This window comes from Fundulus heteroclitus, chromosome 18 (assembly GCF_011125445.2).
Source record: "Fundulus heteroclitus isolate FHET01 chromosome 18, MU-UCD_Fhet_4.1, whole genome shotgun sequence".
In the NCBI taxonomy this organism is placed as follows: domain Eukaryota; kingdom Metazoa; phylum Chordata; class Actinopteri; order Cyprinodontiformes; family Fundulidae; genus Fundulus; species Fundulus heteroclitus.
In genome coordinates this window covers 38010156-38027994 of record NC_046378.1, presented here as the reverse complement: position 1 = coordinate 38027994, position 17839 = coordinate 38010156, and the positions used below count along the sequence as shown (strand labels likewise).

Below are 17839 nucleotides of genomic sequence, written 5' to 3'. Positions count from 1 at the left end.
ATTACGCCAGCAGATTGGACCGAAACTGGTCCACTCCTCTGTAACGAGGAGTCGTTAGGGTCGTTATTGGCTTGGCTTAAAGGGACAATGTTTTGATCACCTGAATGAGGGTGAGAGTTAAGGTGATGGTTGGCCAGAATAGGGTGTTTTCAGCTGACGTCACGCTCACGTGACTACTCAGCGCGTCCGCCATATTGGGTGGCAGTCGTTTCGCACCGTTGACCTGCATTGTATGACGCCTTAGGCAGTATTGGAAGTGAACAATGGGGAAAACGTGTTTAATGGTTGGTTGCACGGCCCGTGGAGGTGGAGATCAACGCTCTTTCTATCGCCTACCAGCCGTAATAGTGAATCAGTGTGAAAAAACAAAACAGCTGTCTGAACAACGCCGTCACCTATGGCTGACACGGATATCCAGGTCCGATTTGGACGGTGTTAAGCTGGAATACGCCAGAGTCTGCGGTGCTCACTTTGTCACAGGTAATTAACTGTTAAGTATTTAAAACATGTAAGAAGAATATATTAATAATAGGGCTTGGGCGTTATGACTTATTACTTTCCGCGGCTGCCATGTTGACTGCCTCCACCGCCTCTACTGCCTATTACTACCGCATACTGTACTCTCTCTCTCAGCCGTGTTTTAATTTGATTAATTTCACCTTAACTTGATTTCAACCATGGTAAACCGTTGCTGTATTGTGGGCTGTAACAGCGCAACACATGATCGCCATGGGAAAAACATAGAAACAGATTAATTTTCCACCGCTTTCCTGCCTGGAGGCGCAACCACGGAGAACAACTGTTAGCGATAACAAAGAGATCGTCGGCTCGCTTGGATCGCGGTTGTAAGTCGACCGAACATAACTTTCCACAGTATCCCGATGTCAATGAGAGTGTGTTCTAAACGTTTGAAACACATAGCAGCTAGTTAAAAGTCCATTACATGCGTGAGTGGTTGTTAGCACTGACGGTTAGCAGCTACTAAACTAGCATGGGCCAGAGCCCGTCCGAGCGCAGCTTACCTTTGAACGAGTTGCTGTGTTCCCACTGTTTGCTGGCTTTATGATCTGCAGCTCCTACCGGCGCCAATACGGTAAATACAACTTAATTTTGCACTGGTCATTGTTCTGCTTAAATAATTAAAGCCGCGAGCGGCGTCGATCGGCCCAGAGCCCGTCCGCCCTGCGGCGGGCGGTGCGCCTTCGCGCACCGCCGGCCGCCGGCCGCCAGCCACCGCAGAAGCATGCGACACATTTGCGTCGGATTGTTTACATTTTTACCATCTTATTAAAACTCACCCGTCCACGTATGATGGCGATTTCCTTGATGTACATAACCAGATGTGAACTGGTTGTGAGCCTCTAGACCCTTGTAAGCTCTCATTTCCTCAAGAGTGTGCAGAGGGTTTTCACCGAACACCAGGTAATGCATCTGGATTACGGCTAAACAAGGCACCGTGGAGGGCATAGGGGTCCATATGGTCGATCACGGAACATTTCCTCAGATATACGTCCTTATCTGGTCGCTCTAGCGTGCTGGCGTACTTATCCATTCGCGATACGATAATACGTGTAAGACAACTAGAGATAAGGAAGTGTGCCACCCAATATGGCGGACCGGAAGTTGGCCAGTGACGTCAGTGAAAACACCCTATTAATCCTATGAAAACAACAAACAGGACAAAAAACCCAGAAAACTTCAATGTGCGTAAATGTTCACCCCCCCTAAAGTCAGTCATTTGTAGAGCCCCCTGCAGCTGGTACTGCTGCAGGGGGCTCTATCGCCACATCTGGCCGCTGGGGTTTTTACTCATTCCCCAAGACTAAACTCCTGCAGCTCCTTCATGTTGGATCGTTTTCACTTGTCAACAGAGATCTTAAAGCCTGACCAAGGAGCACTAATCAGTCTGTAAATACCTGATCGGAGCTTCTTTGAGGTCTTTTGAATGTGTTGGGGCTTGATATTCTATAACAATACTAGTTATCTATATATTATACTCATAGGACAAATCTATCAGTAAAATTCTGTCTATAATAGTATACATCTCTATATTTATTCAGTAAAAACTCATGTCCTGTACTTATGGAACCACTGTTTATCCTGCACTTGCTGCTAATGCATTTCTGGTTAGACCTAAACTGCATTTCGTTGCCTTGTACCTGTACCTGTGTAATGACAATAAAGTTGAATCTAATCTAATCTAATCTAATCTAATCGAATCGAATCGAATCTAATCTAATCTAATCTAATCTAATATTTGTTTTGAACCCTGATTCCCATTTGGTTCTTTGTCTTTTTTTTTGTTTTCAGGCCACCTACGATCCCAGTCATGGCTACAACCCTCAGCCCATAGACATCTCAGGGATGGCTTTGTCCAGGGAACTGCAGGTACGCACGTTTCTGTCTGCATCATCACCAAACGTGTTCGTGCTCGTCTTCATTCGGCTTTAAAACTAATTCTCTTTGTCTTTTCATGCAGTCTATGGCTGAGCAGCTGGCTGAGAACTACCACAACACCTGGGGCAGGAAGAAGAAACTAGAGCTACAGTCTAAAGGCAATTTGGGTTTTAAATGATCGTCTTGTTTTAAGTGATTTTAAGCTTGTCAAAATGCTGATCAGGGAAATGTTTCCTATTTAGGGGGCGGCACGCACCCTTTGCTTGTGCCTTACGACACCCTGACGGCCAAGGAGAAGGCCCGGGACAGGGAGAAAGCCCAGGATCTGCTCAAGTTCCTGCAGCTCAACGGATACGCCGTGACAAGGCAAGCCAGACGGCCGCCCTGTCCTCCGTCGGGCCGGTCTGCGCCTCACTGACTTATTTCACCGTTCTCCGTCCTCAGGGGACTAAAGGACATGGAGCAGGACATTTCTTCCATCGAGAAGCGTTTTGCCTACGGATTCCTCCAGAAGCTTCTCAAATGGATGGACATCGCTCAGGAATTCATCGCCCATCTCGGTACTCTAAGTTTGAGAGGCTCCTCGTTCGTGATGAACTGTGATTTATTCCTGTGCAAAACTTGTAAATTACTCGTTTTCTTGTGGATTTGCAGAGGCTGTGGTTAGCAGTGGGCGTGTGGAAAAGTCTCCACATGAGCAGGAGATCAAATTTTTTGCCAAGGTGAGCTAGAGGATAATTTGTCTTGTTAACTGACTTTAACCAACAGAGAGAAATTTGAGTTCGTATTGACCTGAACATAAATCAGATTAAGATTTATGTTCTTAAAAGTCCTTAAAAAATAAACTTCTTAATCAATCACTTAATCTGGCTGTCATTAAATTGGCCTCTGGTAATAAAGTAAAAAATCTTGGTGTTGTTTTCGACCAAGACATGTCATTTAAATCCCATATTAAACAGGTTTCCAGAGTTTCCTTTTTTCACCTCCAGAATATCACCAAAATTAGAAACATTCTGTCCAGGAGTGACGCTGAAAAACTAGTCCATGCATTTGTTACTTCAAGGCTGGACTATTGTAATTCTTTACTATCAGGAAGTCCACAAAATGCAGTTCAAAGCCTTCAGCTGATCCAAAATGCTGCAGCAAGAGTTTTGATGAAAATCAACAAGAGGGATCATATTTCTCCAATTTTAGCTTCCCTTCATTGGCTTCCTGTTAAATCAAGAATAGAATTTAAAATTCTCCTTCTAACGTATAAAGCCCTTAATAATCAAGCTCCATCATATATCAGAGCTCTGATTACCCCGTATGTTCCTAACAGAGCACTTTGCTCTCAGACTGCAGGTCTGCTGGTGGTTCCTAGAGTCTCTAAAAGTAGAATGGGAGGCAGATCCTTTAGCTATCAGGCTCCTCTCCTGTGGAACCAACTCCCAGTTTTGGTCTGTGAGGAAGACACCCCGTCTACTTTTAAGACTAATCCCCTGTTAAAGGGGAGTTTTCCTCTCCACTGTCGCTTCATGCATGCTCAGTATGAGGGATTGCTGCAAAGCCATCAACAATGCAGACGACTGTCCACTGTGGCTCTACGCTCTTTCAGGAGGAGTGAATGCTGCTTGGAGAGACTTGATGCAACCTGCTGGGTTTCCTTAGAGAGGAAACTTTCTCACCAACCTGGAGGATCTGATGGAGTCTGACTTTAGAAAGAACCTTGAGATGACAGGGGCTGTGAATTGGTGCTATATAAATGAAATTGAATTGAATTTGAACATCATTGCTGATGTGGGGACTGAAGTGATAAAAGTAAAATCAAACTGTATCTTGTGCAGAACCTTATAGACAATTGTTGCTGTAAACATACAGTATTTTGGAAATGTATTGTTGCTGTATCAGCGTATGCAATATCGATATTAAAAAGAACGGCTGGGACTCCAATGAAAGTCTTGCCATACAAGTAACACCTTTAAAGATGCTTGTTGTTCAGTGCTATTAAAAAAATAATTGGGAGGGCTTTAAAATTATTGCTGTCTAATTACCAAAAACAACTTTATTCAGTAAAACAATGTGCTTTGGATTAAAATAATGAATTTTGTTTTACAGTAGCTGGATGGATTACTTACTATCTGGGGTGTATGTTTTGATCTCAAAGCTGACAGACTTAAACACATTTATGTATTATGTTGTCATGGCAGATTCACCAACATTATGGCATGTTTTCCAAAAGTGTTGCAACCTTTTGTCCATATGTGAAGTTGCAGTGAGGAAAAAAAACTAATAAGAAACATTTGGTTTATAATATATATATATAAAAAAATTAGAACAAACCTTTGTGTAGTTACTTAGACACTATAATATAAATTGAAAAGACTAGGTCGTAACACCAAACCATGTGGGACTCCGACGTGTTTGAGAAATAGTAGTTCATCATTAAACTGTACAAAACAGCATAGTCTATAGCATCAGGCCTTCAAATTAGATTTTTTTTCTCTCGCTGTGTATTATCATCTTTATTTTATTCAAAACAATGATTATTTTAATGAACTTTCTAAAGGTTAGAACTACTTTTATAGGATGCTGAGAATGCATATTTTATGAAAAGTGTGTTTTTTGCCAGTGAAAATGGCAGAAATGCGTTAAAGGAAGACTTCCTCTTCTGAATGCACTTTGCTGTGCAGGCTTCTTGCCTTCCTGTTTCCTACAAGGTTATTTTCTGTGCTGAATATTGAAACCCGCCTCGTCTTTTCTAGATTCTCCTGCCACTCGTCAATCAGTACTTCAAGAACCACTGCCTGTATTTCCTCTCTACGCCTGCCAAGGTTTTGGGCAGTGGAGGCCATTCGTCCAACAAAGAGAAAGAGATGATTGCCAGGTGTGTCTTTAAAGCCCGTGTCCTGCTGGCAGAACTGTGACCGTGTCTGTCCTTCTCCCTCTGCCACGTCCCTCCATATCTCTCGTGTTATAGAATATCCGTTATTTCCTTGACCGCTCTTATACTTTTTGTGTACCTGAAACGTTTTACCTGCCCCCTTCCCCCCCCCCCCCCCTCACCATCCTCCCTCCCTGTCCCTGCTTTTCCTCTTTTCTCCTCCGACCTCAGTATCTTCTGTAAGTTGGCTGCCTTGGTGAGGCACAGAGTATCTCTCTTTGGTAAGGAATATGCATGGTGGTGTCACCCCTGTCTAGCTTCTCCTTATTTATGTTTTCTACCTCCTCCTCCCTGTTCTTTTTCATTTACACACTAACGAGCTTTTCCACATTAGTCCCCCCCATGCTGTCATTTCCTCCAAACTCACCGATTCTTCTATCTAATGCTTCTTTCTCTTCAGCTCAGCTCCTGCTTGGCTTCAATGTTTACTGCAGTCTTATGATTTTTAAAAGTTGTCTTTTTATGGCTTTGAAGACATTGGTCAAACAAAAACAAGGCAAATAGACTAAATTAGTTGTCTACAGCTGGTATTGCTCCGCAGCTCTGTGATGTGTTGCCAGCCTGGCTTATAGAGGCAATAGATGCTGTATCCTCATCGTCTTCTGCTTCACCACCATCAGTCTTTAAGTCACTTTTATTTTAGCCAGTTGTCTGAAAAACAGCAAACTCAGAACATTTATAGTATTTTACATCTTTTGATTCTGCCTGGATTCTTGTAATATCGTAGTTATTTTCATCAAATGCTCTCCAGACTTTCTGGATGCCTTTCACCTTTACTACCTTTTTTTTTTTAAATAACCTGTAAGGAAGCCATATTTTTTGGTAAGATAGTCATCAAACCAAAAATGTTCCCACACATAGCACAAAGATAAACTAAGGAAAAAATACATATGCAATTGATTGTTTTAAAGAATAGAATAGGTGGTTTTAATGGAGGTGTGAATTTGTTGAATTGCCTTCTAACACGATGTGATTCGTTATATAATGCTGTGTGTTGTTGATGCAAAACTCTTAAGCGATATTCCTTTACCACTGATAAGAAAGTTGGCATTTTCAATTATTGGAGCTTTGGGATGGATGTGCACAGAATGAGAGCAGTGACAGATCATGGTCTGTGTGCCGTTTACAGGAACGGATGCACCTGCGGTGGTGAACTGTTTGCACATTCTTTCGCGGTCCCTTGATGCAAGGTAATTCACCATCTAGTCGCCTCCTGCCCTCATCATCTGCCTAGAAGGGCATAAAATAAACACCTAAAACCACCCTAATCTTTTCTCCATAATTTTTTTCACCAGGACTGTTATGAAGTCAGGCCCTGAGATTGTGAAGGCGATCCTGCGCCAGTTCTTTGAGAGCGCTGCAGATGACATTGAAAAGATGGTGGAGAATCTGAAACTGGGGAAAGTGTCTAGTAAAACCCAGGTCAGGGAGAACAACACATGCACGTGGTCACACACCATTTTACGCATGGGGCTCCAAATAATAGCAGCGTGTCTTTAATGCGATGAAAGCGGCAAATCCCGAAAAGCGTTATTTTCCATGAAACACGTGCAATGCTAAAGCAAGACGTAGCGAGATAAGTTGATCTAATTTATCACTCCGCAAAGAGTGAGGAAACGGAGATATTATTGTGAAAAACAGCAGTTTGCATTTTCCTTTTTAAGCTTACAAATGTTTCTGTCATAAATAAAAAGGCCTAAAGATTTAGCTGTAAACTATTTTGTTGTATAACCTACTTCACACCACTCCTAGCACCTGCAAACAGGCACAGATTGAATTAGAATCAGAATCAGAAATACTTTAATAATCCCAGACGGAAATTATTTAATTATTATTGCATTATGGAATTAGATTCCATAATGCTGCTTACTTTCCCTCAGATAGACCCACAAGGTCTACACTTAATAACAGACCCTAAACCCAGGATGGCCACTACTGTCATCAGTTCTTAAAATGTTTCAAAGTAAAATTATCTTTAACTAAGAATCAAGAATCCTTATTGTTGTTATGAAGCCATAATAAACTTTTTGTTATTCTTGGGCTTGGAATGCACGCACAACACAGACACAAATCAAAAACACCCATAGAAAAACAATGACTACATTCCTAGAGTAGACCCTCAGAATTGCAAAAAACACACTATGAAAAAAGCTAAATTTGAGGTAAAGCTGTACAACAGACGAGAAAGACAGAGGGGGAATCAGCCTGGCGATTCTTAATCGCAAATATGGCATATTAAGTTAATAATGAGATATACAACTTAAAAAGAAAAGAGAAGCAGCAGTCGATTCACAGAACGATGTAAAAAAAACAGTGCAATTTGCATGAATGTACCATACAAACACTCCACGAGAAACTAAAGTGTGGAAATGGTGATTAGTATCTTACAAAAGTGACATGTTCAAGTGGAAAAAGAGGAAGAACAGCAGTCTATTTACAGATCAATGTAAAGACTGTGCAATTTACATGAACATACAAACAAACACTCCCCGATAAGCTAAAAATTGTTAAATAGATAAGAGGTTATTTAATAATTCTCAGTGAGCTCAAGAACCTGTGGAACCAGTAATAGTTTTGTTAACATGTAACAGACTGTGAACTTGGCTGGATGTTTGTTTGATTTTCAGCAGGGGATGATTGCCTTCACAGCTTTAGGAAAGAAGCTGTTTTTAATTATGTCTATTTATATTTGATTAAACACTCCTTAATAATTTCCCTGATGGAAATGTCCAAACAGAGTGTTGGACAGAGGATATGACCTGCACCAACACAGACTCATCAGTATCTTCACATTGATAAATAAGTTAATAAAACCATTCTTTATGAAAAGTCACTAAAGCACAATTGACAAAAAAAAAAAGTTTAGTTCCTTAATGTGTTAAAGGTTCTCTTTAGACAAATTAGCGTGTTATTTGTTAAATTATAGCGTCTTCTACTTAATACTTGTAGTTTCTTTCAACAATGATGCTTTTTGCCGATACCTTGGCCTCACGTCAGCATTTTCTGGTAGTTAGAGTACTCAGAGGAAACTGTAGACCTTTTTCTGATCAACCTCGATCTAATTCTTGGCTGAGTCGTTGCCAATTTTTGGTTTTGTTATTCTTTGATTCCTTCAAATAGTACTTTTCTGTGTCCAGTTTTCCTCCATCTCTTTCTAGCTATTGTTTTACAACTTAATGGGCTATCGTTCTACAATTTGTCCTTACTAAAAACTGAGATTAAACTAATTATTAATATTGGAAACACAATTATTTCTTCCAAAAAAACAAACTAATTTAACTAATATCACTTGCTGATTAGCAGGTATAACAAACTGATAGTCTAGTAATCTGGCTTCTGTATTACAGCAATAGTTGGATCTTTTAGGAACTCTACAAAACAATTATTTCTGACACAAAGAACTGGTCTTTAAATAAAGAGTTATAAACTGATAATAAATACTCATAAAAGAGGAGTTTTAATACACTGGCGATGTTTAAAATCAGTCCAAAACTTCACATAAAGGCCACTATCTCACACAGAGGTTCTGTATGTAATTTGGATCAGAGTGAAGTTTTTATGGTTTATTGGATGCCAGATTTGTATTTTTTATGTGAGCTCATGTCTGCCTCTGCCTACCTGCTTATCTAGGTTAAAGGTGTGTCCCAGAACATCAACTACACCACAAACGCCTTACTGCCTGTCCTCACTTCGCTGTTTGACCACATTGCTCAACACCAGTTTGGAGATGATGTTATTTGTGAGTTGAAGTGTTTGACACTTACGAATAAATGTTTTTTTGTTGGGTTTGTTTGTACTAAGATCTTACTCCAAACTAACAAAATTCCTCTTTATATTTAAATCTATAGTGGATGACCTTCAAATATCCTGCTATCGTTTGATGTGCAGTATATACTCTTTGGGAACTGTTAAGACTCCTCATGTAGAGAAGTAAGTACTTTAGTGGACTAGCATAAGTACAAAAAGTAAATTGGGGCAGACAATTGTTCAAAGTTTTAATCAGTACTTGAGCAGGGTTTAGCGCACTTAGCAACTGCTAATGTTAACATTCGTTGCCCAATATTAGACAACATTGGGGAAAACAATGCTTACAATAGCAATGTTAGCATTTTTATTTTCACAGATTTTGATTTCCTTTGCATTGGCTTAATTGTTAACCTCTTATAAGGATCTTAAGGTTTTGGATCCTGTGCAGACAGCTACCCCATCTTGATAAGGGCTTGCTATAGGATTTGGCATTAATTGGATTGATTTGTAAAATGCACTGAGAAAGCATTTATTGTGAATCGGCACTATATAAATAATATTAACAAAACTGAATTAAAATACAGCCCTTAGCAGCTGGTATTATTTGTGTTTTTGCTTAGCAAACAATAGCAATGCTAACATTAGCAATAGCTCATGCCAGCAACTTGGTTTTTAGATAGGTTTTAATTTTTAAATTTTTTGTTTCTTAAGTAGAGCTTTTGATTTTGTGGTATTTTTCTCAAACAGACCATTTACAAAGGGATGGAACATTTGCATAATAATGAAAAGTACTTGATGTATTAAGCAATTACTAAAGTTACCCTTTTTTGTTGCTAATATTAGTAAAAGTATGCTAACATTAGCTGCTCTTGTTGGCAATTTGATTTTCCGAAGCTAGATTTTTATTTTGGTTTTAAGTATTAACTTTTAATGAGGATCTTGATGATTTTATTGTTCTCATTAAGACAGCTACATGCTCGAAAAGAGCTTTGAGCTGTTTTGAGCTACTTAGGCTAGCATTTTTTTGTTTGCTAATATTAGAAATATTGTAATAGATATTAGTGAAATCGTTAGTATAATGCTATCATCAGTAAATGTTGGCTAACGGGAGCAAATGGATGTCCAAACAAAGATTTAGTTTTAATTGTTTTTATTCAAGGTACAACTTTTAATGCTGTTGGTCTCATGTAGACAGTGGCCAGTTCTTGACACGGAGGGGGGGGGGGGGGGGGGGGGGGGGGTTGGTATGTTTGGCAGCTACTAATATTTATGTTTTCAAAACATAAATGAAAGATAAAATGACACTAGCACATTCTGGCTTATGTTAATATTTCTTATACAAAGATAGATAGGGATTGGTTTGCTGCCTTTTAAGGAAAATCCTCATTAGAATTTTAAGCTTTTTTCTCTCTTGTAGAGACTGCAGCCCACTCTGGGACATTTAGCAAATACTAATGTTAGCATTTTTCTATTATTTTTAAAGATATGCTTTGATTGCGTATCTAGTTTTCTACAGATATCATGTCTCTTTCTTCTGCAGACAGCGACCAGCTCTTGGAGAGTGTTTGGCACATTTAGCAGCAGCTATGCCGGTTGCCTTCCTGGAACCAGCACTAAATGAATTCAACACATTCTCTGTTTACACAACCAAGACTCCAAGAGAGAGAACTAGTGAGTTGTACCACCTGGTTTTATCTAAAGTGCAACTTGCACGTTGAAATCACATGTATCTATCTAAAACAACTGTATTAGCCTTTAAAAGCCACATGTTTGTACTCTGCTTGCATCAGTTTTGGGACTGCCCAATCAAGTCGAGGAGCTGTGCACAGACATCCCGGAGCTGGACGTTCTAATGAAAGAAATCCACGACCTGTCTGAATCAGGAGCTCGCTACACAGAGATGCCGCATGTGATTGAGATCACCCTGCCCATGCTGTGTAATTACCTTCCCCGTTGGTGGGAGAGGGGTCCAGAAAGCTTCCCAGAGCAGGAGGGCCAGCTCTGCACCGCCGTTACCTCTGAGCAGCTCAACCAGCTGTTGGGTAGCATCATGAAGATCGTGGTTAACAACCTGGGCATCGATGAGGCCTCCTGGATGAAGAGATTGGCTGGTGAGTGAGCTTTAAAAACAAGGTCTATATAATCCAATTTATTCCAAAATTATATTTTTTAACCTGTTTATGTGGGGGGGGGGGGTTTAATGTCTGGATTAAAATACTATTTTCCCTCAAACCTTTGCCCAGCCAAGTTGTTCTTGACTATTGTTTATTATGTTTTTGGTTAGTTTTTGCCCAGCCCATCGTCAGCAGGGCTAAACCAGAGATGCTTAAATCCCACTTCATTCCCACCATGGAAAAGCTGAAGAAGCGTGCAGGAAAGGTGGTGGCAGAGGAGGAGCACCTGCGCATGGAGGGCAAATCAGAGGTGGACAGTGAGAATGGGACCATTCGCGACGAGTTTGCTGTGCTGTGTCGAGACTTGTATGCCCTTTACCCGTTGCTCATCCGCTACGTGGACAATAACAGGTTAGTGCAACACTGTTGGGTCACGTGCCATTGTTAAGCTCTCTGTCACACTGCAAAAGCGGATCTAAAGATAAGTAAAATGTTCTTAAAGTTAGTGTATTTATCCTTGATTTGAGCAGGTAAATAATATTATCTGCCAATGAAATGAGTATTTTGACCCCTAAAATAAGATATTTAGACATCCTGCACTTGTTCCTATTTTAAGTGCAAAAGTCTTATTCCATTGGCAAATCATCTTATTTACCTGCTCAAATCAAGGACAAATACACAAATTTTAAGAACATTTTACTTATTTTAAGTTCTGTTTTTGCAGTGCATGTTCTCTCCAGATACTCCGGCTTCCTCTCACAGTCCAAAAACACGACTGTTAGGTTAATTGGCCTCTCTAAATTCTCCTTACACTGCAAAAACGGATCTAAAAATAAGTAAAATGTTCTTAAAGTTAGTGTATTTATCCTTGATTTGAGCAGGTAAATAATATTATCTGCCATTAAAATGAATATTTTGACCCCTGAAATAAGATATTTAGACATCCTGCACTTGAAATAAGATGATGGAGATGAGTTGTTCCTATTTTAAGTGCAAAAGTCTTATTCCCTTGGCAAATCATCTTATTTACGTGCTCAAATCAAGGACAAATACACTCATTTTAAAGAATATTTTACTTATTTCTAGTTCCCCCTTTGCAGTGCATAGCAAACGTTTGGTCGGAGTTGTTCCCTTTTTTTATGTTGTGTTAAAAATGCTGGCCAATTTTCCGAGACTATGTTTATATTAAATTTCATGAGTTTACAGCATCCATGGTCAGTTTTTGCTGTGTCTGTCAAAAAGGGCAAGGTGGCTGACCTGTCCAGACCCAGATGCAGAAGAGCTTTTCAGGATGGTGGGAGAGGTCTTCATCTTCTGGTCCAAATCACACGTATGGATCAACCATTCTCTCCCCCTTTTTTTCTTTTTTTTCCTCTAAGTATTTTTATTATTATTTAAATAAAGGCTAAAGATCAGGGTATGTGTTTTCACAAACAATATGTTGGATGTCCTTGCTAGCTCATTTATGGATCAATGTGAATCTTTTCTGTTCAATAAATGACAATTATGACTGACCCTTTATTTATAACTTTATGTATAAAAATTTAATTACATTTAGCAATTAAATGCCATTTAAAAATGGCATTTCTAGTGTGTGGGTTTATGCTAATTTATCAGTTAATTTAATATGGATCAAAATCTGATTAGATGCATCACAAATAATTGTGTTGCTGCAAATTAGTGTTGAGTTTTTGTGCCCCACTTAACTTATCATGCCAGACACGTCTCTCTCTCTCTCTCTCCAGTTTAGATACTTGCTGATACTGAGTACTTAACAGTATCATTGACCACTGAAAATGGCTGTTTATCGAGGGCAATAAATTCAAATCGATTTTATAGAAGCAATTAAAAACACATGACATCTCAAGGCACTTTACAAAGTCAAATTTAATGAAATTATACAGAGATATTGGTCAAAAAGCCTTTGGTTTCCCTTAGATAGGAAGTATCGGTATTGGAACACCATTAGCTATGAATTAGGGCAGCGCCAGAAAAGCAAACGAACAGAAAGTGAGTTTGAAAAGGCAGAGACAAACAAGTGAACACACACACTGCATTTAAATAAAGGCTAAAGAACAGGGAATCTGTTTTCACAAACAAATAATAGAACCTTCCCAGTTAACTGGAACAGAATATGGTGCACTGTAAAAAACGGTTTTAGTAGTTTAAAAAAATAATCCAACCTTTGATTTGTTCTCTGTTGCAGTTTGGCCTTGCTTGGCCTTTAAAAGTCAAAATAAGTTTGACTTACTGCATCCAATTAAATATTCTACGAATGAAAACCTAAAAGTGTGCCACAAAATCTTGTAACATGCCTGTGGAGGTGTTCGAAGAACGTTTATTTATTTTTTCCCCAGTCCAATTAAGAAGATCCTTTAGAAGCCAAGGGTCTAAACATGAGTCTGTGTTTATGCTGGTTTCCAGAACTTTAAGAGGGAGGAGCAGAACTTTGTGGTGATGAATGAGATCAACAACATGTCCTTCCTCACTGCTGACAGTAAGAGTAAGATGACTAAGGTAAAAAAAATAAAATGTTGTCTTTGCTTCATATGTTTGATCCACCATATACTGAGACATAACACATTAAGAAACTAAACTCTGTTAATTAACGTATCACTAACGCCAGCCACTCCAAGCAGAAAATGGTTTCAAAGCAATCCATTTATAGCTGTGTATACATTCACAATTATGATTTCGTTTTTTTTCCCTGTAAGTTGAGTAAGAACATCACTTATTAAATGTCATTATTTTGTTTATTGCACGGTTTTCTAAGAATCTGAATTAAATCTGACACATCCTTTTCCAGGAGAATGTAAGTGGCAGTACAGTGTTGAGTGAGCGGTGTTGCTAACTGTGTTTTCTCCATATATCCTGTGTCGGTGGTTGGACGCTGGGTCACTAGGCCGGAGACGGAGAGGTTAGATTGTGTTTGTGCACGAGCGCTGTGCTGATCGCATGGCACCCTGAGTTTGAGAGGCAAATCATCAAGTTCTCCTGTGGACCCCTTTATTCACACAAATACATGCACATAGAGAGGATTTTAAACATGTTTACTATCAGGAGTCAGCACAACTGTGGGTAAAATTAAAAAGCAAAGGGGCTCTTTTACACCAAACTGCCAATTAGTGTTTAGTAATATAAGGAGCTGTGATAAAGATCCATCGTACATGGGAGCAAATGGAGCCCTTTTAGAGCTAGACTTTCTCTATACAAATCATAAATATACACTAGTGTATTTAACAACTTGGTTTAATGAGACAGGTTGCAACGCTGTAGTAAACCCACTGCAGCAAAACAAGCCATAGATAAACAGTTTTAATTCGCACCAGAGGCTAAAGTCACTTCTATCCATTTGGATTATTTTGTTCATTGTTGCTTCCCATCTTAAAGCTGGACAAAATAAATTATCTTTTTTTTTCTGTGTCGAAAAATTATGATATTTATCTCTAACCTGGCCAGCTAGATTGATAAAGTGTAGCACTCTAGTTCTACACAATATCAATCTGGAACTGCTCCCATCTAATCTGTCCGGGGAAAGGAGGGACATTCAGCAGAACTCTCTGAGCTGATTGGACGAAGTGACACATAGTGCCCGCCCACCAAAGGTTGGTTTTAGCCAATCACGGTATCAAATTAAAACGATGTGAGTGTAAATATATTCCAGTACAAACACAAAAAAAATGCAAATGAAGTTCACAAGATGCAATCTCTTCTCTATTTGTAAAAATACCTAAAAACAAAAGTCTGGTAGGCCACACATGTTCCCTGTCTTTTTGAATATTAAAACCTACATTTATCATTGATATTGTGATATTTTCTGTTTCTAGATAAAATATTAAACTTGTTTTACTGCCTAGCACTGTTCATATCCTTTTTACCCAAATTGTCATGAAGATCATTGCTTTTAGATGATGTTTTTGTGGTTTTGTACAGGTTTAGGTAACCAATCTAGACATAAGTAAACCATATTAAATGGTGGTGTCAGAAATGGTACACTTTGATAAAAGCAATACAATTTTAAATCAAAATAAAAGTGCAACGGTTTTATGTTCTAGTATGTAAAACCACAATGACCTTAATTACTCCTTTAAATATAAAACCTAAATTTCTTACCATGGAGATCAAATCATCCTTTTCACGAGCCCCTTTTTGTAATTCTCAGAAACAATTTTTTTTTATCTGCAAACAAAGGAATTAGCAGATTTCTAGATACATCAAACAATCTCAGTATAAAACATAAAATAAATGTCCTAGGAATTAACCCTGTGGGACTCCACATTTAATCTCTGAGCTGTGATGCTTCATTAAACGGTATTAACTGTTTTTATTTGTCAAATAGCTTCTCAACTGTTTGGGAACTATACCTTTTATCCTATAAGCACATAAAGTCCCATCAAGTTATGCTCTATAACAGTTTTTAAAGTTATGAACAGTCGCCCTGTGTACCCTTTTTTTTCAAGTAACACAAATGGGAATCTGTTTGTACAAAATCTGTTGTAATGGATCCTTAACAATTTATGTTTCCCTCTTACAGGGCCTATCTTAAGGGAGAGATATCATGTAAAATTCAATTTTTTTAGGCCGTAAATAAAAATTTTAAATAATTTTTTTCCTGTTTTTTTTTTATGTAACTAATGGTTAATTTTTTACAAAGTAGGCTGACAGGATAGGGGGAAAGACATGCGTTAAAGGACCTTAGGCCAGAATCGAAACCCAGGTCTGCTGCAGATATTTGCTGCAGAGCTGCTAATTAAGGTCCTGGAACCTCCGGCTTACCAATTTATACCAATCTCCAACATTTATTTATCACCATAATTTTGCAGTCCAAGCTGCAGGATGCCAAAGCTACAAGTGGATAAGTAAAAATTGATGCTCTGCAGGTCAAAGCATTGCAGTTCCACTTTATATAACCCACAACTGAATGATATAAATGTGAATATATATATATATATATATATATATATATATATATATATATATATATATATATATATATATATATATATTTGTCTGCACCATCAACACCAAGTGAAATTCCTTGTAAGTGCAAACCTACTTGGCAATAAACTTGATTCTGATTCTGAACAGGAGGAATTTAACAGCATGATATGTCCCCTTTAATTAAATGTCGCAGATCAGTTGCAATGTTAGTCAAAGCTGCTTGCAGCAAGAAAAGATGTCAGTTTGGTGTATAAGATCACTAATACTATAATTTAAGGATTTTCTTTGCTTTTTTGTTGGAAGTGCCGTCTCCATGTTGCAAAGCATTGTGGGTCTTGTGTCTGTGTTTGTGTGATTAGGGGGTCTGGGGGGGGCTTCATGAAAGCCCTTTGCTGTAGATGGTAGTGGCCTGAGAGGTTTCATGGTACGCGGCTAAGCAGCTGAGTGTTTGCTCCGCTGCAGCCGAGCGCCATCACCCGCGATGTTTTTGTTTGATCAACGAACACTTTGCCTTTAGATCGTCCCTGTTGGATTCAGCTGTGGAGCTCGTGTGCTGTTTCTAAAATTTTGTCCCTGACGCTTGGATTTTTTTTTTACAGCATTTGTGGTTAAGATTCCTGCGCAGGAGGACTCTTCTCTTTTCAGTATTTGTATTAACTCTGTGCTCACTACCTGCTTGCACTCAAAAAAAAAAAAAAGTATTGCTTTTCGTAGGATTTGTGTGAGCCTTCTGCAACATCTCTCAGTTGCCGTATCTGTCAGGGGGAGCTAAAGCTATATATCGTCCGTCCTCTGTCGACTAACTGGACTCATCCATTCTGGTCATGCTCAATGACCCAATTAAAACTGTTACATGACTTAACATCTAATCATTGTGTAACTGATGTTTTATATGGTTGCTGGATAAGCCTGTCATCCATATCCACAGAAGGTTATTTTCAGGAACATAAAGTTCCACTAAGAGTTCTTGCTGAAGTCAGAGAGGCTGCGGTGAGACCAGACAACGGTCAGGGAGGGAAAGTGTGAGAAGAGCTCCAAGGTTCCTAGAGCTGTCCGTAGGGAACATTGACCGTTGCACTACTAACAATAAGGCAGCACTGTGTTTAGCAGCTGGGGCTGATGCACCAATGAAGCACCTGAACCAGAAAAGTTGATGTTGGCAGGAAAAAGTATTTCTTTTTCACTTTAACTGATAATTCTTTACACTTGTTGACTCGCCCTGTCTGCATGTTGTCTCTTACGTTTATCATTCCGTCACCTCGTCCTGTTGTGTGTCAGTCGTTTCTGTCAAGTCCCTTAAATCCCAAAAAAACGTTTTCTAGAAAATGGGCTTTCGGGTTTTCATCTCAGCCACGTACTGATCTGCCGTTCTTTTCAGTCCGGAGGCTCAGAGCAGGAACGTAGCAAGAAGAAGAAACGAGGAGATCGCTACTCCGTGCAGACCTCCCTGATCGTGGCGGCGTTGAAGAAGATGCTCCCCATCGGCCTCAATATGTGCTCTCCTGCTGACCAGGAGCTCATCAATCTCGCTAAGATCAGATACTCACTGGTACTGTGCTCATAGACGTTTTTATTTTTTGCAATGTGAAGATGGAGAACTAGCTTTTGAAGTGCTAAGTAGATATTTTGAGTAAAGAAATGCCATAAAAAGTGCAGAACATTTGAATAACTTTACATCAGCGTGCTTATGTTCACTGATGACGTGTGTTGAAGTGTT

At 39.2% G+C, this 17839-nt stretch overlaps 1 protein-coding gene across 1 annotated transcript in view; it reads left to right on the top strand.

Moving 5' to 3' along the window:
* ryr1b (ryanodine receptor 1b (skeletal)) overlaps positions 1–17839 on the top strand; it is a 162462-nt gene that overhangs the window by 107748 nt on the left and 36875 nt on the right. The window contains exons 56-73 of the mRNA XM_036149521.1: positions 2311–2388; positions 2480–2555; positions 2640–2763; positions 2842–2957; positions 3052–3119; positions 5142–5263; positions 5492–5541; positions 6450–6510; positions 6616–6742; positions 8951–9059; positions 9169–9250; positions 10608–10738; positions 10858–11178; positions 11352–11592; positions 12424–12511; positions 13606–13698; positions 14084–14098; positions 17501–17671. Of these exons, the coding sequence (XP_036005414.1) occupies positions 2311–2388; positions 2480–2555; positions 2640–2763; positions 2842–2957; positions 3052–3119; positions 5142–5263; positions 5492–5541; positions 6450–6510; positions 6616–6742; positions 8951–9059; positions 9169–9250; positions 10608–10738; positions 10858–11178; positions 11352–11592; positions 12424–12511; positions 13606–13698; positions 14084–14098; positions 17501–17671 (2073 nt within the window). The remainder of the gene's footprint in view (positions 1–2310; positions 2389–2479; positions 2556–2639; positions 2764–2841; positions 2958–3051; positions 3120–5141; positions 5264–5491; positions 5542–6449; positions 6511–6615; positions 6743–8950; positions 9060–9168; positions 9251–10607; positions 10739–10857; positions 11179–11351; positions 11593–12423; positions 12512–13605; positions 13699–14083; positions 14099–17500; positions 17672–17839) is intronic.